Source organism: Neolamprologus brichardi, chromosome 16, assembly GCF_056152115.1.
Source record: "Neolamprologus brichardi isolate AB-2024 chromosome 16, ASM5615211v1, whole genome shotgun sequence".
In the NCBI taxonomy this organism is placed as follows: domain Eukaryota; kingdom Metazoa; phylum Chordata; class Actinopteri; order Cichliformes; family Cichlidae; genus Neolamprologus; species Neolamprologus brichardi.
The window spans coordinates 2,969,317-2,995,172 of NC_142119.1; the positions used below are offsets into that span (position 1 = coordinate 2,969,317).

General features: G+C 38.2%; 1 protein-coding gene across 4 annotated transcripts; it reads right to left on the minus strand.

Annotated features, from left to right (window-relative positions):
• Positions 1-1,542: 1,542 nt before the first annotated feature.
• pms1 (PMS1 homolog 1, mismatch repair system component) lies at positions 1,543-25,607 on the minus strand. 4 transcript variants are annotated; one of them, XM_087829908.1, is made up of 13 exons: positions 25,586-25,607; positions 23,458-23,604; positions 22,973-23,155; positions 22,780-22,882; positions 21,776-21,939; positions 14,853-14,969; positions 12,223-12,345; positions 11,967-12,113; positions 11,091-11,863; positions 6,244-6,702; positions 5,963-6,093; positions 2,154-2,314; positions 1,543-2,068 (listed from the first exon to the last, which is right to left on the minus strand). In XM_087829908.1, the coding sequence occupies exons 2-13, from the start codon at positions 23,587-23,589 to the stop codon at positions 1,868-1,870; spliced, it is 2,694 nt and encodes an 897-aa protein (XP_087686034.1). In that variant the 5' UTR covers positions 23,590-23,604; positions 25,586-25,607; the 3' UTR covers positions 1,543-1,867. The 4 variants fall into 4 exon arrangements, with proteins under 4 accessions (XP_087686034.1, XP_087686032.1, XP_087686033.1 ...); XM_087829906.1 differs by lacking the exon at positions 25,586-25,607 and adding an exon at positions 25,184-25,249; XM_087829907.1 differs by lacking the exon at positions 25,586-25,607 and adding an exon at positions 25,128-25,230.
• Positions 25,608-25,856: the final 249 nt, after the last annotated feature.

Below are 25,856 nucleotides of genomic sequence, written 5' to 3' on the forward strand. Positions count from 1 at the left end.
TACATCAGATACCATATGTATCGATCTATCTATTCATCTATCCATCCATCCATAGATATATCCGATACTTTCTATCTGGTACTATTCATCTAGCTATCATCTATCTATTGTGTACTATCCATGTATCCATCCATCCATCACCCACTTTGTACTATTCACAAATCTAATGCTATCTATCTTTTAACTATTCATCCATGTCTCAATTTTTCAGGCACTATGTATTTTTTTGTATCTATCATTCACCAATTTGTTTAGTTCCATCCATCCATCAAATTTATTATATGTAAGTAACACATGATAGTTCCTATTTGCAAAGGCATTACATTAATATACTTTATAAGCTTCTTAAGTGGTTTGTTTTTAAATTCTCAACACCCCTAGACAAAAATCACATGTCCGATCATAATAGTGCAAAAACCAAGCAGTTAGCATTAGTCAAGCTAGCTGCCTGTTACCAACTTGATGCACACCAAGCTGATTATTCAATGATCAACTTCTTTAATTTGATTCCTAACTGTGCAAGCAACAACTTTTCTCTGTCAGGATATTTTCATAACAGTATTAGACCAGCTTTTGGATGTGCTGAACCATTTAAATAAGTGTGATTTCATTTGCTGATGCCTTCAAAGTTGATTTACTTTTTACAACTTTTAAGTGCAAAGCAGTTCAATGCAGCAATGCATGAAGTAACCCCATACAAAGTTCTATGGTCTAAAATATATTAATGTGAATCCTGCCTTAGGACTATGGTATCTGCCGTGATTGGACGGTGTAGTTTTGAAAGAGAGCCTCCTCAGTTTTGGCTAAAGATAACATAATAGCTGTCTTGTACTGATTGTCATGATTTAACTTATATTTCAAATATTCTTAACCCTTCAATATTGTTACAATGCTGGGCTTTTACATTTTGTGTGTTTTTAATGTGGTGTTTTTGTTGTTCTGTTGTTGGTTTTGCTGACCCACCCAAAGACAGTGGATGAAAATTTGCTTTTAACCAACTTGGAAACATATCAGCTGGTCTGATGAACAACAAACTCCAGAGATGAAATTTAGGTCAACATGGAATTGTGGTTGTTATGGGAATTGGCCAAACCCTAACAGCCACTTCAGACTCACTTTGGGAGTCAATGCCATTCATTGACTCCCCTGGGCGATTGTGGCTCAAGAGTTGGCAGTTCGTCTTGCAATCGGAAGGTTGCCGGTTCGAGCCCCAGCTCGGACAATTTCGGTCGTTGTGTCCTTGGGCACTTCACCTACTGCCTACTGGTGATGGCCAGAGGGGCCGATGGCGCGGTATGGCAGCCTTGCTTCTGTCAGTCCAGGGCAGCTGTGGCTACAACAGTAGCTGCCTCCACCAGTGTGAGAATGAATGAATAGTGGAATTGTAAAGCGCTTTGAGGGTCTCGAAAAGCGCTATATAAATGCAATCCATCATTATTATTATTTCCAAAGTGAGTCAATTCCATAGACTCCCATGTTAAAATGTCCAACATAACAGCACAAACATGTTTACAGCCTTATACAAAAAGAGTTTTGATATTGTGAGAACATTACCTGTTTACCTGTCATCAAGAACTTCTGAGCCAGTCTAATCTCGATTCTTCCACCAAAGCATCACCCTATTTTTTTGAGGCTCTGTGGAAATCAGAGACCACATTATATGCTGAATTTCTTTTTATAGCAGTTCTGAGTCTAATCAAATCTTGTTATTAACAAAACCAACAATACAAGTTTCAAAAAACACATTTCACGATTGCCCAAAGCCCAGAAATTGGGAAAAATATGTTTATGTATTCTGGTTATAACAAATTGAGAACACTCATCTACATTATAATGAAACAGCAATTTTATAGATATTGTCAGTTTGTTAGAGCTCTAAAGGTCTCAGCAAAGCCTTCACTTCCTGTTCTGTCGTAGGAATGTCAGTTAGGTGCTGAAGAAAAGGGCGTCCATGGATGCAGGTGTGGTTGGCGCCACCCAGCTGCTGTTCCATCCGCAGGAGGGTTTCCTTCACATCTTCTCTAGATAAATTTGTAGGCAGCTGCCGGGTAAGTCGGACTGCTTCACCCTGTGAGGGAAAAATTCTAATTAAATTAAACAGCAAAAATATCATCGTGATGCTGTGTTCATTTTGTACTCAGAGCAGCTCTCACTTGTAGATAGTTTGTGACTTTCAATGGCCTACACTCCCGCACAGTTTTGGCTTTCTTGTGAAGAACTGCAGTCAGGATCTCCCTGAGGTCCTCCACACCGAGGAAAGGCACGCAGTCTGCCATTGCTGTCACTTCCAGATGTCTCTCGGCTGATGTGACGCCTGGCCAAAATAAGCAGAAAACAAGGATTAATATACTCCAGACGCTAGTACTATCTCCAGGAAAGAATAATAAATAAATATTGTGGTTTACAGCCGAACTGTTGACCAAGTCAAACAAGCAGAGGGCCAAATGGAGTGTTAAATGACTAATAGAAGCCCCAGCAGACTGGAAGGAAGCTGTCTTGTACGGTGGAAGAATGATGGCTTCTCATTTCACGAGGAAATACTGCGAATCATGCACAATTTATTATTTTTAATACACAACTTTGGATGGTAAAAAAAAAGAAAAAAGAACAAACCCAGAGAGCCAGGGACAATTTGAAATATCTGTGCAGAGAAATACTGCAGGGTTCAAATCATTCTCTAGTCTATTAAATATTTATATGAAAATAATAGCTTAAAACAATAAACTTACCTATGGCAGTAACACATTTATTTTATATTTAATTAAAGATTTAATTTAAAATATCAGAAAAATTATACACAAGTTTTGGAGGATATTTTCAAGAATATAACAAAAGCAAAAGAAACTCAGCAGATTTCGTGCACTGAAAACATCTTACATGCACCGCTGCCTTCAGTCCAAGCACACCCACAGAGGCTGGCAGTGCCAAATGAAAATTCCTGGAATTTTTTAAAGGGCAACCATTCTCATCACCTGCACACTGGGGTACAAACCTACTGTGAGACCACGCTGTCGGGCAGAGAGCCAATGTCAACTGAGGTGAACCATTCCAGCAACAAAAACAACCAATACTCACAGGACATTGTATACCCTCTGCAGGCAAATATTGAAGAGGTAACATCAAAGCATGGATGAACGAGGTTTAACTGAGGAAGTCATTCTACTTTACTCTGACATCATGTTTAAACGTTTGCTGGGATAAATCCTCGTAGTCTTATTTAATAGTCTCATTTCTTTCGCTCATTTACAGGTCCACATTTTTATTCTCGGTCTCTATTAGAGTAGCTCTGAATGATTTACAGTTCAAAACAATATTTATCCTATAGTTGGGCTTGGTGCTGATGCTAAATTCATCTACTGCCTTAAACAAGACATCATAGATTTGAACTACAGCCTGGATATAAAATAAAATATAAACATTCTGTGTCTAAAAAGTAAAGTCAACACTGACATGCCTTAAACCTGCAGTCTTTCCAATAGCCAGCAGGGAGCAACTCTTGACGAGCAACATTTTAGGAGCTGGTCTTACTGAAGGAATGTAAGGTGAGTTTAGGTGATGTGGAGGCAGAAGCTAAAGTAATATTCAGCCAAATGTTCTTCTTGAATATTAATAACCCTGTTTCTTGCCCCAATATAAAGACTTACACTGATGTTTTCAGTGTCAGTAAGATTTTGGTAGTTTTTGTATTTTGCAGTTTATAACCTTTACATTTAGTATCCTTGTAGTACACATTTGGTATATTATTATGTATTTTTGTGCGCCTTACTAGTCTACGCAACCACCATTGACTGTACTGTTGTTTGTCTTGGCCAGGAAACTCTCCCCAATGACAATGAGAAAGGCATGCTTTTATAAAAGAAAGCCTCAAATCAGAAGTAACTGACCCTCTGGTATAACTCTCAAATGTGCACCTTAAACCAGATAACTTGTAAGCTGGAGTGGAAATGGCATCTTACTAATTTAGAAGATCATCATTTAGTTTGGAAAAATAGTTTGTTGCACTACAATAAAATCCTCCATAAAGCTAGAACATCTTACTATTCATCAGATTGAAGAAAATAAGAACCCTAGGTTTTTTCACCACTGTAGCCAGGCTGACAAAGAGTCAGAACTCTTCATGATTTTATTCACAAATAACATTTTAGCCATTAGAGATTAAATTATTTGTAACCATCTCATAGATGTATGGTAAACCATTTCTCTCTGATTCATTTTTCTGAGTTAACTTCAGTGATTACTTTCTCTTAATCATCAACGCGTCTCCTAGACCCCATTTCTACAAGACTGCCCAAAGAAGTCCTACCATTAATTACTGTTTTAGTCTTAAATATGATAAGTCCATCTATTACTGGATTACTTACTACAGACCTTTAGTAATTCACTAATTAAACCATAACTTAAAAAGCTATCATTTGACCCAGCTGTCTCAGCAACTCAAGCTAAACAGAGAGTCTTCTTCACACACTAAGGTTAATTATGGAGTTCCACAGGGTTCTAGGACCAATTATTTTTACATTACACAGAATCTATCTGTGTAATGTAAACAGTATCATTAGAAGGCACAGCATACAATTTCATTACTATGCAGATGATACCCAACTTTATCTATCTATGACGCTAGATAGCACACATCAACTAGTTAAGCTGCAGGAATGTTTTAAAGATATAAAGACCTGGATGACCTCAAATTTTCTGCTTCTACAATGAGATAAAATTGAGGTTATTGTTCTCGACCCAGAAAATCTTAGAAACAAGATTTTAAGCCGATACTTGGTTAAAACCAATGGATAGTATTTCCTTGGCTTCCAGTAACACCGTGAAGAACCTTGGAGTCACTTTTGATCAGGATATGTCCTTCAAAGTTCATAATAAACAAACATGTAGGACTGCTTTCTGTCGCAGAGTAAGGGTGAAAAACTCGTCAATGCATTGATTACTTTTATGCTAGACTACTATAACTCATTATTATCAGGATGTCCTGAAAGCTTCCTAAAAAGCCTTCAGTTGATCCAAAATGCTTTATCAAGAGTACTGACAGGGACCAGAAAGAGAAAGAATTATTCTCCTATACTGGCTTCTCTTCACTGGCTCGACTTTAAAATCCAGAATGAATTGAACTGAATTAAACACAATTATGTTTTTAATGAAGTATTTTCAGTATTTATATCAGACACATTAGAAGAGAGGCACTCAAACATACCTGAATAGAAACTAAAATGTGAGGTTTCTACAACAGAAAAGGTGGTGGTAGAAATAAAACTTCCACAGGGAAGGAAAATACTTTTAAAAACATTATTGTTAGGTCTCAGTGACCACTGAAAATTAGTTTAGATACTATTTGAATATCAGGACCACTTCCAAGTGTTGAGACTTGATTTTGATATTGTTTAACATGATAAACAACCTTGTGAAAGACTGGGTGTTTTTCATTTTACCCGCAGCTAATCCGACACAGAGAAACTCTATCAGACATAATTGCCTGTAATCCCGTTACGGGGACTGTAGGTTTGACATTTCTAACTGCTGAACTATGACATTAACAAAAGCATGAGTCACAAAACAAGAAACTTCTTGCACACAACTTGTTTACTTAGTGGACTTTTTGTTTGCAATATTTACATTTTCCTCATGTAGCCTGGAGATTAATATTATTGAATTTTATCATCATCCTCATGATTTGTTCTTCTAATTTGAATTCTGTGGAGCTTCTGCTTTTATTTTTAGCGCCCTCTATGGATTATGTAGGTAGATTGCCAGGAGTGGTATTTATTTCAGGCTGATTGGATTTGTCAGACTCTGATGAAAGCTTAAAGTTGATATGTGTTGGTTTATTTTTTTCTTCCAAGCTTTCTTCCAAATTAATCTCTCTTTTTAACAGAAGCCAGAGTACCTGAGTGGTTTTCTGTGGTAATATCCTCATAAAATAATGTCAAGCAACTTTTCCTGGATTTATTCTTTGTACCTGGAGTGAGTTTGACTTTAAAACCATTTGCCACAAGCCTAGGATCAGAAAAGAAGGCGGCTCCATTCAGCTCCGGGCTTTGTTTCTCCATGCTGCACAAAGCCTCTGTGTATTCAGCCCCTCCAAGGCTTCTAAAAAAGAGAAAAAGAAGATTTTAACATACATACCTATATAACAAAGGTAAAAATGCTTCTTTCGTACTTAGCTCTTATATATGTGCATACATTTATACAAAGAAACTGGCTGTGCACTTTGCTGGTGAAACGTGAGTGATACGTTACCCATCTGTTAACTGTATAGGGTTCTGCAGACTCGCTGCTGGAAGTATATTATTCTCTAGAAGTCTCTTAAACAGCAAAGCTTCCTCCACTCGAAATGGGTTTAACAACATGAGCCTCTGACCACATAAAATGACCCAGGCGCTCTGAGAGGCCAGCCGGTTTACAAGACGGAGGCCCTGCGGCGCTGCGCTGCTCTGGGATGAGAGGCACTGAAGCTGCAGCCGCAGGGCAGCCACGCTGCAGGGGAGGGGCTGTGAGGGCTTAGGAGCAGGGTTCTTCATCTTCTTCTGAGGCTGAGCGGCGAAGAGCTCGTCCAGCAGCTGCTGGTTGGACAGCGGGGCCTTACGTTTCTGACCCTGCATATGGCTCCTCACACCAGGCTCTCTGGGGCCCTCAGCTGAGGCCAACTTAGTCCTTTGTTCATGATGTTCCAGGTGTTTTTTTGCCTTCTCTTCATACCTGCAGAGTTAAACCAAGCCTTATAATGGTAGTTATGGCTGTTTCTGCTATTACATCAAAAACTCTTTTCTAAAGAGTGTGCATAAATGAAACAAAGAGAATGAAATGAGATAAGCATAAACGTGTATTTTTAGTTGAACATAGTGGAAAAACATGCCAAACATTGAAAAGTTGGGATGGGGCAAACAGAAGACTGTAAAAGAGGTGGTGGAGTATCTCACAACTAATGAGGTACAGGACTAGCCTGACTGGGTTGTTTTTTTTGTTCTGTTTGTTTTTTAAAAGCATCCCTGAGCAGATAGGGAGTATCTACGGATTGTTCATGAGTTCAACTAATTAGAAATAACTTTTCTTGATGAAAACAACAACAACAACAAAAAAAAAAAACCTTTTTGGGTCATATACAGTTAATAATATCATAAAAGATGAAAATGCAGAGCAGGGATGTCAGACTCATTCTGCTCATGACCAAACCAAGCCAGTTTAAGTTTAGTTTTCTGAACCATTCATTTACAAAACAGAGAAGAATAAGTGCAATTTGAACAATATTCTGTCTCAGTTTTTGATATTAAACAATTTACTGTGGTTACAAAGAAACACTACTTTGCTGTTATAAAGCAGGTTGTAGATAATGTCTTTATCTGAAAAAAGGCCGCAAAACTAACATAACAGACTGTAAAAAGCTCAAAAACTGTGCTCTGTCAATCTGAATATTTTGTACTTTGTGTGCCAGATTCAACACTTCAGCAGCTGGAGCTTTCAGGCGGATATAGTGAAATCTCTGCAAGGAGCAAAACTAAAAAAACAGTACTGAATGTTCACATTATTCAGCCTTTGGAAAGTACATCATTAAAATCAGACGTGTGGTGGAAATCACCGCACATGCTCAGTAAAAAACAGGGTCAGTGAACACAGTTCACCACTTCTTCCATAAAAGTCAATTAAGATGTATCCATATAAAGATAAAAATAAGATAAAAATGACCTATGATCTCTCTCAGGAGGAGATTTTCTCTCAAGAAGAAAATTAATTCTTGAACTATTTGCCTACACAATCATTTAAAGAGTGGTGAACTGGTCAAACAGTCAGCTTCTTTGGGATCCCAGCCTCTCTCTCAGTCTTTGAGAAATACCACATACTGTAAGCGATGAAAGACTAAAATAAATGCTAAGAAAATTTTTTTGCCCACGCATTCTTACAGAGCAGCTCCGATCTTCTGAAAAACTTAGCTTCTCCAGGATGCTCTTTTTTTTACCAATGACATTAGGAATTCACCTAACCAGCTCTGAGATATTTCATAAAAAAAAATTGTATTTCCTTTTTTTTAGCATAACACACTAAGTCTTTTTTTGTTGCTTGTCAATTCATTCAAAATGATGTATATTTTTGCAAATCACTGTAATCTGCTTTTCTTTACAATGTACACAGCATCTCAAGGATTTTTTTTAATGGGGTTATAAATTACATCACGAGGACCACTTTGTTCCCAGAGATCATGTTGAGAAGTTGACACCAGGGTACACTGGGTGCTTTCCTTAACCAGATAGTAATTTTAAACTCCTGTTTCCATATACTGCATCTGAGCATTAGGTCTGATGCTTTACCACCTCATTATTTAAATAGCATGTTTCACAAATTCACGTTAGCGTGCCACTTAAGTGAAAGGTGCAGAGTTATCTTATTTCACGGTTAAGACAGCAGTACAGTGAAACACAAGTCTGAACAGATGTCATTTTCCATATGCTCTTCCATACCTTATTAAAAGATCCTATAATCTACTGATACACACTTTCCAACCTTGCAATTACTTTAAATTGGTATGCAGCAATCTTACAAAAATTGGGTTCAAATGTTTACAACACAGTGTAATGTAGTAGCTCAGCAGTTATAAATCAAATTCTGACATGTACCAGTGCGTCTGGGACAGTTTCTAAGTCACTAATGACAAATTGACAAATGACTGAAAAGTACTGCACACGTTTAATGCAAACCTTAAGCCAGGAGGATGACAAACTATTTTACCAATATTACCGTCCCTGGAACAATAGGTCAATAATAGCTTAAGGGTTTAAATCCTGGCCAGGGAATGCATCCAGTAAGGGTTCCCCAGGCTAGGACCTGCCATGCTACTCAAGGCTACATTGGAACATGATAAGAGACTTGTAGCTGAAGCCACGCTAGCACAGACATCACCCGGATTAATAAGGTCTGGGTCAGGAACCAGGATATACTGATGAAAAGTGTGCTTTTGGAACAAGGCTATGGCATAAGGTGGCATGGGATGACAATAGGGAACTGTTGGAAAGTTACTTTGAAAGCAACTCCAGTTAAGGAGGAAAATGAATGGGAGAGTGACCCCCAAACTGGGAGAGTGGCTCCAACAGATTCCAGGAATGAGATGTCCAAAAAGGCATAGTCCCAGGAACAGTAAAGATACTGCCCTAGACACTCAAGTCCCCAAGCCCCTGGTAGAGGAACCCAGATTGAAGGACAAAGGAATTTTTGGAAATTCTTCCAGAAACACATTTGTGTGATAAGACACTGATGTTGGTTGAGAAGGCCTGGCTCAGTCTCCGCTCTTATTCACCCCAAAGGTGTTCTATTGGGTTGAAGTCAGGACTCTGTGCAGGCCAGTCAAGTTCTTCCTCACCAAACTCAGTCATCCATGTCTTTATGGACCTTGCTTTGTGCACTGGTGTGCAGTCATGTTGGAGCAGGAAGGGACCATCTCCAAACGATTCCCACAAAGTTGGGAGCACGAAATTGTCCAAAATGTCTTGGTATTATGAAGCATTAAGAGTTCTTTTCACTGGAACTATGGGGCTGAACCCAACTCCTGAAAAACAACCCCACACCATAATCACCCCCTCTACCAAACTTTACACTTGACACAATGCCAGTCAGACAAGTACCGTCTCCTGGCAACCAGCAAACCAAGACTGATCCATCAGACTGCCAGACAGAGAAGCATTCATCACTACAGAGAACATGTCTCCAATGCTCTAGAGTCCAGTGGTACCATGCTTTACAGCACTGCATCTGACACTTGTAATGTGTAATGTAAGGCTTAGCTGCAGCTCCTTAGCCATGAAAACCTTTTCCATGAAGCCGTCTATGCACATGTCAAGGCAGACGAGCTAATCTGAAGGCCATATGAAGCTTGGAGGTCTGTAGCGTTTGACTTGGCAGAAAGTTGGTAACCTCAGTGCTTTATGCCCCTCAGCATCTGCTCTATGGTTTTATGTTTTCTACCACTTTGTGGCTGAGTTTCTGCTGTTCCCAATCACTTCCACTTTGTTATAATACCACTAACAGATTACTGTGGATTATTTAGTAGCGAGGCAATTTCACGACTGGACTTGTAGCACAGGTTACATCCTATCGTGGTACCAAGCTAAAATTCACTGAGCTCCTAAGAGCGACCCATTCTTTCACAAATGTTTTCAGAAGCAGTCTGCTTGATTTTATACACCTGTGGCCATGGAAGTGACTGGAACACCTGAATTCAATGATTTGGATGAGTGAATACTTTTGGAAATGTAGTGTGCAAGTATTTTAACCCTTTTTGGATGAATATTTAATGAGACTATCTTCTTATATCTTGTATCTTGCTGACAGGTATTTATATTTTATAGCTTATTAAATAATGCGCATAACTGGCCCGGGACTGCAAAGAGAGGTAAGAGCTAAGGCAATTTTTTTCATCTTTTTGTGTATTATCCTTTCAAATTCAAGAATAATATCTAAACATTTGCTTTTTTTTTTTCTGTTTATTTATTTGAATATATCCGTCCTCATCTAACCTTAATTAATGCCAATCCTTTGACTCTGAGGGGAGCTGGGGTCAAACACAAATGCTCATTACCTCCATGTGTGCTGCGCCAAGTCTGCCCTTGACTAGCCAACTATGTGTCAGTCCTCATGCCACTTATGCGGTGTAAGTGTAGGTGAGATTTTTAAGTGGACAAAGGGACATGTGCGAGTCTGGAAATGGTCTCTAATTAAAATTGAGTGAACAGGAGTTTATATCAGTGAGTATAAATTAAATCAATAGTTAATGCCTGTGTTTAGTAGATATGCATGGAAAGAAAAAAACAAACTTGAAGCTTTAATTTGCCAAATTTAAATAGAAATGAGATGTGACCCTCTGGACAGACCAAGAGCGGACATATCATCATTAGGAATACCTGTTGCACTACGGAAATCTATGTTACCTCACCCCCTATTAGGCAAAGTTGTGTGGAAATTAGAAATACAGCTTGTATCAATAACATTTCCACAGCAGGCCTCTCACATACAAATGGCAGGTCAGACTTTCCTCTCTTCCATCTCTGCCTTGCAAATAACAAGAGATGGAAACTCAGAAAGGTGAAGGTCTGGAAACTCACTTCTTACGGTCTTCCTCCCTCAGATTTTTCCACCTCTCGTGGATAGCGACGCTGATGTCCTGCAGGCTGGCTGTGGGTTTCTCTCTCAGGACCTCAGCTCTGGCTTCCTTCTCAAAAATAGCGACAGGAGACAGCGGTGCCCTCATGGTGCGGTTGCTGATCATGTCATAGGCTGTCAGGGCAGCTCGCTTCTCCGTGATGGCATTTAATGTCTTTTTGCTTGAGCTGCTCTCACTCTTGGCCTCATCTGGGACAGAGTGATTCTGCTTTGTAGGTTGATGAATTATGACAGGCTGCAGGGGTTCTCCTGATACCGGGTCAGTAAGAGCGGTCCCCCGGCTCCAGTCCTCAGCTGAAATTTGGACTTTGCTTATAGTTGCAGCTGTCATTTTATTGTCCACAAGTCTCTCCGGGGATTTGCTTGCTGGCTTTGTCACCGTCTGAGACATTTCATCATCATAAAGAGAAAAGTTAGACTCAAGATCAGCTGGAATCTGGTTTACAATCCAGTCATCTGCTATAGAAGAAGAGGAGCTGCAGTTTGAGGCCTGGCGGTCCAGCGAGGTGTCAGCACTCGATTGTTTGGGTCCATCTCTGGGGACGCTATCATTGCTGTGACTATTCTCTGCATTTCGTTCACTGTCAGCCTGCAAAGGACTAGATGGTGAAGGAAATGGCTCAGAGCTGAGGTGTTTGTCAGCTGGGAGATCAGCGTTAGGCCGAAATCCATAGAGAGAAACCAGCAATGCCTCTACTGCAGTCAATACAGTCTCCTAAAAAACAGATGACAAAAGGTCAATTTCCTTCCTCAGGAATCTCTACAGCCAAACAAATAAACTGCAACTCACTTTGATTAAGTTTGAGCTTTGTGGTTACCTTGTTATGAAGAAGAACCTGAGTCTTGTCTGGCGTCAGATTAACGTCCACCGATGAAGGTGGAACAGAAATTTTAAGCATAAGGGTGGGATATCGATTTCTGGCTTGGTCGTCTGCATACTGAGCAGTATAGTGCTGACGCAACAGCTGATGGCCAATCACAAAAAAATAAAATTTGCAGAGAAACAAATAAACAAAAAAAGTTTTTAATCAGTAAAAATGTATTTATTGATTGTTTTATTCAAAATGAGTCTACCTTCATTATTTCTTTGTGCTGGACTGGCCGGTTGTTGACAAATATAAATGTTTTGTCAGGGTTAGATGTGCTCGTAGAGGAGTAATCAGCTCCAGGCTTTGGGAAAAAGCCCTCCAAAAGAATCTGAGAAAAAGAAAAATTAGTTATCCAACACAAAGAAGGCTAATAAGAAAAGGTATGCCATGCATTAAAAACTAGAAATAAGTCAAACAGGAATAGAAATCCAAAAAGAAACAAAAGCATTATAACATCATTCATCTATTTTCCAACGCTTGTATAGGATGTACAGCAGGCTAAATAAAGATCTTGCTCTTCCCATTAGATTAGATGATTAGATGTTCCCATGCCAGATGTGGGCGATCGTGGCTCAAGAGTTGGGTGTTCGTCTTGTAATTGGAAGGTTGCCAGTTCGAGCCCCGGCTCAGACAGTCTCGGTCGTTGTGTCCTTGGGCAAGACACTTCACCCGTTGCCTACTGGTGTTGGCCAGAGGGGCCGATGGCGCGATATGGCAGCCTCGCCTCTGTCAGTCTGCCCCAGGGCAGCTGTGGCTACAACTGTAGCTGCCTCCACCAGTGTGTGAATGTGAGAGTGAATGAATAGTGGTATTGTAAAGCGCTTTGAGGGGTCCCGAAAAGTGCTATATAAATGCAATCCATTGTTATTATTATTATTAGATGAGATACATAATCTCTCCAGTGTATCACTGGTCTGCCCCAAGATCTTATACATGTCTTTGGACATGTTAGAAACACCTCACCTAAAGGGGGTTTACAATGCTAACTGGTCAGATGCCTGAACCACGTCATCTGGCTCTTTTCAGTGTGGAGGAGCAGTGACTCTACTCTGAGTTCCCTTCAGAAGAAGCTCACTTTTGCCATCTTATTCTTTCAGCCATCTATTGCTTGTGGCCAGGTGAAGGTAAGACCAACCAGGTTTAAGACATTGGCTTCACTTTTTATAAAGTCTCTCCTCACACTGTGCCAGAGGAGCACTAAAGCCACATTTCCATTTTGTCTCTCTAATTCTGCACAATTCTGTTGTCCATATATTAAGGTTATGATATTTTACGGGTTAAAATGATCAGACTCATAAAAGAGGACCAAGGTTCCCTCTTCTACATGCAGGCCTGTTTCTGGTGTTCAGCATTTTCCCATTAAAACTCAGCATCATACATGATGACCTTTCACCCAAAATCATGCCAGAGGGGGTCCTAATGAGCTAAAATCGACGACTCAGCATAAACCTCAACAACTGTACTTAAAACTCCATTATGAATGCAAGCTAGTAAGAAATTATGGAAAACTATTAATGGTCAGCAGATCGCGAGGAGTCAACAGCTATGCTTGTTTCCACATGGTCTCAGGCTCATTATTAGCAGCAGCGCACGCCAATGAAGTTAATAAATGAACTGCTGTTTCAGGTCAGGGCACACATGCGTTTCTCCATTTCTGCTCATTAGGGTCACTTTATGAGTGTACGAATGGCACCTCTGGCCCTAAAGGGCCTCGTCTATGTGTAGTCAAGCTGGCAAAAAGCGAGTGTCACATTTTGTTCTGCAGAGGAACAGCTCTTACAGCTCTCCCCTAGCGAGGCTGGAGAAATTGTCAACCCGGTCCCCTTGATCACTGAAGCTTTGTTCTTAGGGACAAGGTGGAGAAAAGTTCCCTTTCATTGCTACGGGGAGTAAGAGGAAAAGGTGAAAGGTTGTTCTCATAACCGGGCACCAAGCAGGAAAATAACAACAACAAAGGGGAAAATGAGAGAGAAACAGGGTGAAAAGGGCTGCTCCATATCTGTCAGAATAGATTAGTTTGGAGCCTGACAGCAGGTAGGAGCCACATGACACCTACCGTGACCAAGCAGAAAGTTACAGCTCGACGGTAATTCAATTACAATCTGCAGAGCAAAGCTTAGCTAACAAAAATCACTCAGCCCTCATCAGGAAAGAACTCAAGAGAAAAGGGCAAAGAAATTGTTGGCCAGCAACCAACTGACCACATTTGCTGGCTTGAGACCAGGCATTCATGATGAGGTTATTAGCTCACAATCGAGTATAACGTGCATGCTCCCATTTGCTCTGCAGAAATTATCCATCATATCCAGGCATTAAATGTAGTATTGGCAGCTAAGCCTAAGGTCCTAAGGTCGTAATCATTAATCATCACCAGTGCAGATCTGGTTATTTTTAACTTGTTTTCAAATATTTTCTTAGGTTTTTGAGCGCTAGTGTTGCATAACATTAGCAACACTGACTCTGAGAAGTCCTGTTAGGCATGCTGCAATGTTACACAATATTTTAACTGATTTGGATCTCAGGATGTGTTTGTTGACATCAAGCTTTCAAGGTGAGCGGGGGAAAATTGTGTTTTCGAACACAAACGTCTGCGTAATGAAGGGCAACGGGGCCACAGGAGAAACAGCATGAGGTTCAAGCAATGAGTAGATGTGTGCGCTTGAGGCGGGACAGGGGCAGTGTGCAGATCGTCAGGGTTCTGTGCACTTCATGCCGTCTCTTTTGTTGCAATATTAAAATGTGAATTTGGGACACAAAAGGGTTAACAACCGTTTGTGTTCATCTTGCAGAATCACTCAGTTTTTCTCCAGTTTCTACAGCTTCCCCTTAACTAACCTCCGGTTGCTCCTGGTGATGGTGGCAAGGGATCAAGTTGGCAATAGCACCGGGCCCCAGCGTGGCGAGGAGGGCGCTTCTGTTATCGGCCACTTTGGCCTTCTGCCAAAGGACCACCTGGAACGAAATGACACCCGTCCACCTCCATGAGTCCTCGTCAAGGTTATTACAGTTTTTATTTATTAGCTTTGATTTGACAATTTAATTTTCGATGTGACACATTTTTCAAGTGTTTTGATATTTTTTAGGTGCTATAGTCTGTGTTTTGGTCTTTTCTATAAAACTGAATTTTTGTGAGGGCTGAGACTTAAAAAGGTCAGAAAAAAGTAGGAAAAGAAGAAACAAAGGAACCTTTGGTAAAATACACATATATGCACATAACAATATAGCCAAACAATAAAGAGTAATGAAACAGGGATTTGTAGTTAATTTCACATAAGTAGTCTTGCAGGGCCAAGTTGCAGGTTGTCCAATGGTAGTTGGAAAACCATGACTGCTACAGGGAAGCAGGAATCAGACTATTAAGCATGCTGACTACCAGAATGAATTAAATGTACATATATACATACATATATACACATACATATATACATACACACATACATATATATATATATATATATATATATATATGTATGTGTGTATGTATATATGTATGTGTGTATGTATATATGTATGTGTGTGTATATATGTATGTGTGTGTATATATGTATGTGTGTGTGTATATATATATATATATATATATATATATATATATATATATATATATATATATATATATATATATATATACACACATACACACATACACATCATTGGAACGGGATGCTTAAGACAGAAAAGAAGGAAAAGCAAAATAGGTCCACTGTAGTAAAAACCAAGTTTCATCGACAATCACACTGTATAAACCCCCTAATGCTGTGAAAACGTTTAACATAATGTAGTAATTAAAGCTTGGACAAAAATTTAAAAATAAATAAATTTAAAAAGATTTCTCCACATAAATTTCTAAATGTGTAAATTTTTCAAATAAGTAATCAAGAAAAAAACTCACTGTATTTTCAGCAGTACCACAGTTCAGAAAATATTTTAGGTGCAAAATATGTTAACATCACTATGTGTCTACCAGTGAATTTATCTCCTGGGTGTTGATTTTCGTAAAGCACACACTGTGTTGCAGGACGTGTCTCAGGTATTAAATGTACAAGTTGGCACCTGTAAACAAATAACTCCTGTAAACAGTTCCTGAAGAAACTATGAAACATGACACAAGCCAAATGGCAGAGCTGGAGATAAAGGATAGGGGGCAACTAAGTGCTGATTGCACAAAATGGGTTCAGTACCCTCCTCTGACGACCTCCAAATTGATTTCAATGAAAGCTATATGGTGGTCGTGTGCTCCCTTCCCTGACCTGCATCACCTACACACTTCTGTGTACAAACTGGCTGCAGCCTGAAACTGAAGCCGAGGTCAAGTCCGTAGCTGCGATCAGCAACTTAACTCAGGCATTATAATCACCCAAATCGCAGCCACAGTCAGCTGTATTTGTGTTGGGGTGCCTGATGGGTAAGAGACGAAAATGTCTACGTAATGAAACAAGTAAAAATAGCTTAAATTTGGAGTTGTGGTGAACAGAGATCACACAACAAACTCTTCTGCATTGCGGATACTCCTGACCACTCTATTCACAGAAAGCAGCACTTTCTCCAGGACTCTGCTCCACTACTACAGGAACATGCAATATTTCTTTTTAATTTACTTTTTATTTATTTCCTGGTCTTGAGTGTAACCACTGGTTTGCACTTTATTGTGAACCCTCTGTATGTCCATCCATAAAAACATCTCTTGATTGTAGACTTTGACTTTGTGTCAAATGATACAACCACCTCATCATCTAACCTTCTTGACTTCGTACGATGTTGTGAAATTGTATTTCTTAACCATAGAAATTATTCTGTGCTCAACCATACTTGTCTTCTGTAATCTTTCTGCCTTTTCGGTGTTGCTGGGCTGGCTGGTGTATTAGTTCTTTTTAAGCCACTTCTATAGCTTTTGTTCTCTCTAATAGATTGATTTTGGTTTTTCAGTCTATCGATGACTTCATTCACTAGCATCTCATTGGATCTTATATTGGCAGTTCCAGTAAAAAGCTACCAAATGCAAGCACTTAGAATACTTTCAGATATTTGGTCTTTTTAGACTGTCATGAAATAATGAGGGAATAGGCCTCACCTGTTCCAATACTTTTCTTAAATCCCCATTTTTCCTTCATACAATGTAATGTGTACAGAGGCAAAGCTCCAAAAAAGAAAAACATCCTTGTCCAAAAACTGCATGTAGTGCTTTTTGGATCATATTTTTCTGACATATTGTCATCATACATTAAAAATACTAACTCTTTCATTATTAAAAATACTGACTCTATATATGAGAACCAAGAGTTTTGTTCCATGTTGTCATACTTTTACCTATTTAAGCCATTTTTTAAATATTTTTTTAAATCACATTTTATTGTCCCCTTTAGTTCTCAATTAAGATGTTTTATTTAGCTAGACTTACTAAACTATGTATTATGATTTATTTTCTTGTGTTTTTATTTCTTTTTTGTTTTATTTACATTTTTACTTAAAAAAAAATCTTCTTGTCTTTTGGGACATTTTATGTTTTGAAATAGGTGAAATATTATTTTACTCCATTTCTCCATGTTATCTTACTTTATTTAAAAATGGTCACCTTTTTTTTACTGGTACACAGGCCTTTCCAAATTTGGGGAATAAATTAATAAATATCTAAACCGTCTCTGGTCTAAAACCAAAAATCCCACAAAATGACTTCGTTTTACTTTTCAGTTTTTCACGCTGGAAAACATGCAACCTGAATATAACTAATGAGAATTAATGACTGTTGTTAGGTCAGTGTTTATTTATGATCCATCTCTTCACAGTTAATTAAATGACATTAGACATTGTGAAAGATGATACATTGCTTAAGTACACATGTTATTTATGTTCAGTTAAGCTTGTGTTAGCCAAACTCATCCAACAGTCAAATTGCTACCATTTGCTAAAAGAGCCAAACAAATGGCAACACATGTTAGGGATTCACGCCTCTCAGAGCATCGATGTTTGCTCTTAAAGTAATTTGAACTATAGCATTCTCTGTAAGCCCAAACAATGATGTCTGCTACATCATGCTGTAATGTTCATGGATGCACTTGGTAACATTTTTCTTGCAGCAGCATCCAGAGGCACTGTGGCTCCAAGGCTGTAAATTGCCCCCAGACCAGGCATGAATTCAGTCCCTGGATCTGGATTAATTTGTGAGTTTTCTTGAGAAAATCAAGATGACATTTCACATGTTTTTTAAATGTTATATGCATTTGTGAAGTGATGACGCAAAGTATTTTGCAATCAGGGCTGCTGCCTGATTAAAGTAAATATCAATCACAATTATTTTGGTAACTCTGGCAATTACAGTAATTTTTCTTAATGCAAAAAAACCCAAAAACAAAACAGCTGTAGATAAGAGTGAGACAATAACCCTGATAAGACACAGACAGTGCAGGGAAAGGCATACAAAAACGTCAGAGCCTTTGTACTAGGAATGAAATGAGAATCGATATTATGATTGTTTAACACAATCATTCTCAGAAAACAACAGTGGATTTATTAAACTTTGAAAAATAAATAAAAGCATTAATGTATTATTATTAGACTTCCATGAGCTTTAATTGTAATTTAACTAAATAAACTCAACACTACATGAATGCAGTAAATCTGCTGCAGGCTAGTGGGAATGTGGCAGGGAGTGAATCTGGAATTTTGTGATTGGGGGAAAAGGAAAGGAAAATAATGTGCTAAAAGCTAAAGCGAGAAAATGATTGGAAAACTGAATGTGGCACAATAATGTTTTGATCTATATTACCTTCTTTCAGTAAAAGGTGGAGGGTAAAAATATAGCTGAAATTAAAATTCAATTAACTGCACAGGTAAAACAGACCTTCCAAAAAATCCCTGAATTCAGATCCAGATTGACTCCAAAAGCCCCACTTCTGGTTGAAATTTAAAGCAAATCTCTTCATAAATGTTTAGGTAATCTTGCTACCAAACAAACCAATCAATCAAATAAATATTAGAGCTCTCTCAATGACATTTACCAGTAAAAGATCCTCAAATATCCAGAACATGCTCCCATTAAATTGTTATACATCTCTGTTGTGTGTTTGCCATTCACAGAGGTTTTGTTTCAGCAATTAGTTGCATTAATTATACTATTTTGATCACCATCTGACAGACTGTTGCATCACAAGTATTTGTAAAATGTCTGCAGGTTTTATTGTACATCATCTAATCCTTTTTAAAGATTCTCAATCAAACATTTCAGAACAAAAGATTGAGGTTTGAGTTTCTCAGATGTGACGTTTTTATTATTTTCATTTATTTTATGTCACCATTTCTTTAGTATCTTTTGGTTTTGGACTATTTTACTTATTTATGTACCTTGATGCCAACACGGATCAAAATCTCTTTTCTTTCTCTTTAATAAAAAGTACAATAAATCGTACAAAATAAGTCATTCAAAAGAGATACGTTAAGATTTTCTGACATTACTAGAACCAAAAAGGACGAACATAAAAAACAATAAGGCAATTAATCAAAGCTTGAGCTGTTTCTGTTTAAACTCGGCTGTTTGAACCTTACTGGAAACAAATATATTCTTTTGCATGTTTTTATTTTAAGTTTATTTATTAATGAGTGAAATTTTTATCAACCTAAATGTAGAAAATGTTCACTAGTCTTGCAGTGTTTCGGTTCGTCTTTCTTGCCTTGATAAAATCTTTAGTGTTTCTGGAGCGCCTGTAGAAGCTAAATGAAGATTTTCCATCACACGTTAACAATTTCACAGCTCACCAACTCGCATTAGCACTGACGAGAAACCAGCAGGAGGCCAGAGACAATTTCTGTCTTCAAACAGGTCGGCCAAGCTTCTCGATATTTTCCTGTAATTGTCCGTTTACACATCTGAGGACACAACCACAAGGACAAAGGGCAAAAGATGCCCGAACATCTTACAGCTGTAAGGAAATCTGGATGGAAAAAAAGAGTGTAATGGCTTTATTACTTAGCTCTCTCTTCCAGTATTTAATCAATTTGTTGTTTGATTTTTGTTAATCCCCCAAAATGGACCAATATACTACTCAATAAAAAAAAAAATACACTTGTGCATTAAAACTAAAACATATTACTTAATGCATTGCATTGTCTTTGCACCCCCCAGATACAGTAGGAGGAGTGATAGTAATGGCATTAATCAAAATAGTGAAGACAACTTAACTACCTGACAATCTAACAGTATGTAATCCTAAAGAGGTTTTCAGAGTCTTGATACATGTCAGTGTTATCAAGATGGCTACAAAACAGTACATTTATTTTCAAATCCTTAATTTAATCAGTCTGTCTTACTGAGAAAGGGAACTCTTTATCAATAGAGACCTGTGTATAAAAAAGGTAAACAACAACACAGACAACACACACATGCCGTGTTTTCATATCTTTGTGGGGACATCTAACTGACATAATGCTTTCCCTAGCCACTTACCCTAACCATCAAAAAATGAATGCCTAATCCTAATCCTTAGCCTACACCTAACCGTAACCTAATTCTAACCCTGACACTAAAATCACATTTTGAGTCTCAAAAATGCCTTCAAACTTATGGGGACTTATGGGGATTTTGTCCCCATAAGGGCTGTTGGTCCCCACAAGCATAGTAGACTTCCAATTTTTGGTCGCCACTAAGATATGTAAACATGGTCTCTCTCACACACACAACCACTCTCACACTCTATACATGGTCACAAATAAAGTGAAAGAGTTACAGCAGCTAGTTGCATCTATAGTCCCATCACACATACATGCCATATTAATATATAAAAAACTGAAGGGGATTTTCAGCTAAAGGGAATGTCATCTGAAGGCTAAGGCGGACACCTAGTGGTTGCATCAAGCTAAAGCTTTAAATCAGGGTGCTTGTATACAAAGGTGTTGTGTTTTTTTGTAACCACAGTGGAATATGACTGATACTCATCTCCATCTTTACTTGTATAAGCGTCTTAATCACTTCCTGGCCAAACTTGCGTGTGACATTAATCTCCAGTAAAGCAGTAAAGAGTAATGTGGTGTGACTATGAGGGAAAAGTGCAATGTTACTATTTCTGTGGTCTCAGTTTTGAACTGCCAGCTATGGGAATGCATCCACGTTACTTGAGAATTCATAAGTTTGCTGTTTGAATCAAGCTTCAAATTGGATTCCTCCATCAGCAGATGGAGGAGTCAAATACCACCCGCTTCCACCATCTTATTGGACAGGCTTACCCAAATACAATACCTTAAGTTCTTTATTACATTATATTTTGATTTTTATTCATTAAATACATCTTTCTTTTTTCTATTTAATTGTAACAATAATAAGGTGCAATAATAACAATGTGCAATAACCATACACTTATTCTTCTTTTTATTACTTAAGTTACTGTGTTGTGTTGTGTGTTGTGCCAATGTGGGACAGTTTTTCAATTTCATTGTATTATGTATGACTGTGCAATGACAATAAAGAGTTATCCTATCTTATCCTATCTTATTTAGACCTATTTTATTCTGTTATTTTTTAATTTATTTTATTAAGCTTCTTTACTTAACAGTTTTAATTTGTCTTGGTATATAAATCTATTGCTGTTTTTCTTCTTTCATCAATCTTTCTTTTTCGTTGTATTTTTATTTGCATTTTTTGTGGGTTTTTTTTTTATTACTTTAATATCTGGTGTGTGCTCTGCCTTGCCTGTATGTACTAGCACTTTGTTTTTAAAGGTTGTATATAAGTAATGTTTATTTCTCTTCTTAAGTTGTGTGAAGGAGTTACTGACCTTATTGTGAACGAGCATGAGTCTCAGCTCCGGTTTGATAATGGCGTAGGCCATCAGCAGATCCTGCACCTTCTTCAGCTCCTCTTTGCACTTCTTGGTAGAAGAGAAACACTGACGTCTCACTGGAAGGTTCTTAAAAAGTTTCATTACACTCACTGTCGTCCCTGCAAAAGAAACAGAACAGAGTAGGTGACCTAAAATTATATTTTCATGCAACAATTAGAGTTGATAATATGGCAGACAAAAAAATTGCAAAAATTAAAAGTATGTACATAAATAAAAATCACTGATTTATTATTTCCTATTTTTATAGATTTCCCTATTTATTTTTCTTTTTGTTACACATAATGAAGAAGAAATCCTTAAAAGAAGATTAAAAAGAAAATAGAGAAATAAATACACTTGAATTACTTCTATTTTATTTTTCCAAAGCAAATATAATCAAGTTAATCAATAAATGCACTAATCAATTAATTTCAAAATAAACTGGAAGTTAAACAGAAAGGAGAATAAGGAGCAAGGTCTTTAAAAAAAAAAAAAAAAATTGGTCCTCCATACGATCAATGTATTATTATTATTTATTTTTATTTTTCTTTATTATACTCTGATTTTTCCTAAATTAGTTTTTTTTCTATTTAGTTTACCTTTGCTCCTCTCTATAGTGTTTACCTTACTGAACTATTTTTGGTTTGTCATATTTCATTTTAATTTCTTATTGAGCTAACCTATTTAAGAACTTTTGTGATGGGTGGTGTTTGATGTTTTTAAATTTTTATATTCATATTTCCATAAAAGTAAAACACTTCTATTTTTCCAATAATAATTAATGAACAGCACTGTTTATAATGTGTCTGCTGGCTGATTTTGTAAACATCAATATTAAGTTTCCTGTTCACCGGGATTAAAATAAATTCTGCCCTCATATCTAAAGCAACTTCATTTTCTTTTTTTAGATACTTTTTAAAAAGGAAGCTTTCCTTGTTGCTCTGCTGTCTGTGCCGTACCTTGGCCTAAATGAGACGGCTTCTGGGAAACAATTTTCCCTGTCAAGTCCATCGTATACTGGGTGCTGATTTCATCCTCCTCTGTCTTTGTGGTAACAGCCACCTGAAATGACACAAAACTTCAGTTTAGCCACACTGAGCTGTCAGCGGCTGTAATTTACACAGCACGAGTGTTTGAGTCTTAATAGAACACCTCAGCCACGGCGCAAATGGAACCCAGCGCCTCCCCTCTGAAGCCGTACGTTTCCAGATGCTCCAGGTCTTCATGTCTGCAGATCTTTGAGGTGAAATGTCTCACAGCCATCACAGGAGTATCTACAGCTTTGATTCCTTGCCCGTTATCACGAACCTCTATGCGGTCCAGGCCAAAATTTTCCTAAAATGTCAATAAAATTAGTGCAACATGAAGGGAAATCACACTCAAAGCTGTTACAATCTGAACAGTGACTGCAGCAGCAGTCAAAATGCTCTAATATTAATGATTTATTTTCACTCACATCATTATTCATAATCATTGCATCATTAATGTTAAATAAATATGATTATAAATTCAAGCAAAATACACTAACAGGGGTAATTAACTGGAGGAAATCAGACTGGTTACTGCATTTACTTCTGCAAATTTTTAAATAAATTAATTTTTCCCCCTGTAACATTAGCTGTAATTAAGTACTTTACCAGTTTAACATCAATGCTTGAAGCTCCAGCATCCAGGGAATTCTCGATCAGCTCTTTGACAACATTCACCACAGAGGTAATGACCTGGGAGCTGGACAGCAGACGCACAGTGTCCGGGGGCAGCTGCTTCATGACTACAGTTATCTACTAAGGTGAAACATTTGGATTTAGTGGCACATCTAGTCACAAGAATAATAGGAGAATAGCTGGCCAAGGGATAGCCCTTATAAACGTGCTTCTGATCTTTCTTCTGATCCCTTGCAATAGTGGGTCCATCCATCCATCCATTTGCTTCCGCTTATCCTTTTCAGGGTCGCGGGGGGCGCTGGAGCCTATCCCAGCTGTCATAGGGCGAGAGGTGGGGTACACCCTGGACAGGTCGCCAGTCTGTCGCAGGGCCAACACACAGGGACAGACAACCATTCGCACTCACATTCATTCGCACATTCACACCTAGTGACAATTTGGATTATTCAATTAACCTATCCCCACAAGCTGCATGTCTTTGGACGGTGGGAGGAAGCCGGAGTATCCGGAGGGAACCCACGCAAACACGGGGAGAACATGCAAACTCCACACAGAAAGACCCCCGTCCTGATGTTGGAATTGAACTCAGGACCTTCTTGCTGTGCGGCAACAGTGCTAACCACCGTGCAATAGTGGGTAACACCACATATTTGATTCGGCAGAGTATTATCCTGGATGTCCCCCAAAAAGGGATTTGTGTCCTCTGACCAATTTTATTAAATGTAATATTTATATGATCTTGGTTATCCACATTTTCAGTGGTGTCAGACTGCGTTAAGCTCATCAGATACATGCAATCTGCGCTGAAGTGGGGTGGACAAGTTCATAAAATTGTACACAAACATATAAAGAAAAACGTGTCCAAGTATTTCCCTTTCTTTCAGTGTACAGTACAAGAATATTCTTCAGTTTGTCGACACTCACTGTGTATTAGGGGCATGCACGATTCAAACTTTTTTTTAGTTTATTAAAGTCACTAATTAGATTTATTGTATTTATGTGATTTTTAAAAATCAGGAATCCTGTACAAAAATCTCAGCCCAGGAACCTGCAGGTTACTCCCTAACTTCTTACACTTCCAGTCTTTATTTTAGCTGCTTGCTCAAACACAGCGGGCCATCCTATGTAAGTGTTTATGAGTTCAGTCTCTTAACTTCTCTACATGAAACCCAAAGAAACGCTGAACCAGCTTCAGTGAACCCTCCTGCAGTTAAAATCTATACATGAAATAAGAGCAGATATTTCAAGGGGACATTTTATCTACATTAATTAACAACTCTGCCTTGATGACTGTAGACGGAATCCTTAACTTTTCAGGCGCTTCTGCCAGAAATACTCGTTTACTGCTGCTGATTAAAGAAATAGTATTTATGTTTTGTAAAATTGGCTGCTCCTTGATACATGAAAACGTCCTTTTATATCGATGAATTAGTGATCACAGCTAACAATAATTTACCAGTAAAGGCAGTCAAAAAAGCAACAGCACTAAGATATATTCACTTCATTTAAGGCAAATCCACATTTCTTTAAACACAAAATGAAACTGTACTTTAAGACTAGCTAACTGCTCTCCACACCTCCTTTAAGCTGCTTAGACTTGCTAGCTCAGATTTAAATTTCAATTTTAGTTCAAACTTACGTACAGATGTTACAAAGCCATTAAATAATTAGCTCGATAAAGCGGCTAAATAATACTAACATGAAACAGCTTCTCTGCTTCAATCGTTCATAACAACAGTCACGGAGAACCACAGGCGGAAGTTACTATTTTCCCGCCCCCTTCGCTGCATATTGATTGGCTATAAGTCAGGCGTAGGCGGAGTCTAAAGAGCAGTCTGCCCGGAGTTAGAGCTGGCAGTTTTGGGCATTGTTTTTCTTATTTCTCATTTTATTTACAAGAAATCTAAAAATCATTCAATTTGTCTGTCGCACCATCTCCAAACCACAATTCATAGCCGGTCTCACTACCATCTTCTAAACGTCCTCTTTCACTCTTGATGTTATTCTCTGCACCTCTGCACCTGTGGCAGCTAACACAGAGAGACAGACAACCATTTGCACTCACACTTATGGGCAACTTATAATCACTTGTTAACCTTACCCCACTAAGTGGTTGTCTTTGGACTGTGTGAGGAAGTTGAGGTACCTATTTAGACATGGGGCTAACATACAAACTCCACAGAAAGACCTTCTTGGTGTTAGGCAACAGTGTTAACCATCACACACCATGCCACCCCATATTAAATTAAATTAATGTTACTTGCTTGATGTGACATCCTGTGTGCATAATTTATTAATTTAAATACATTTAAATAAATGTATTTAAACATTAAATAAATAACATGTATTCTGTTTTTTAAAATGTTCATTGG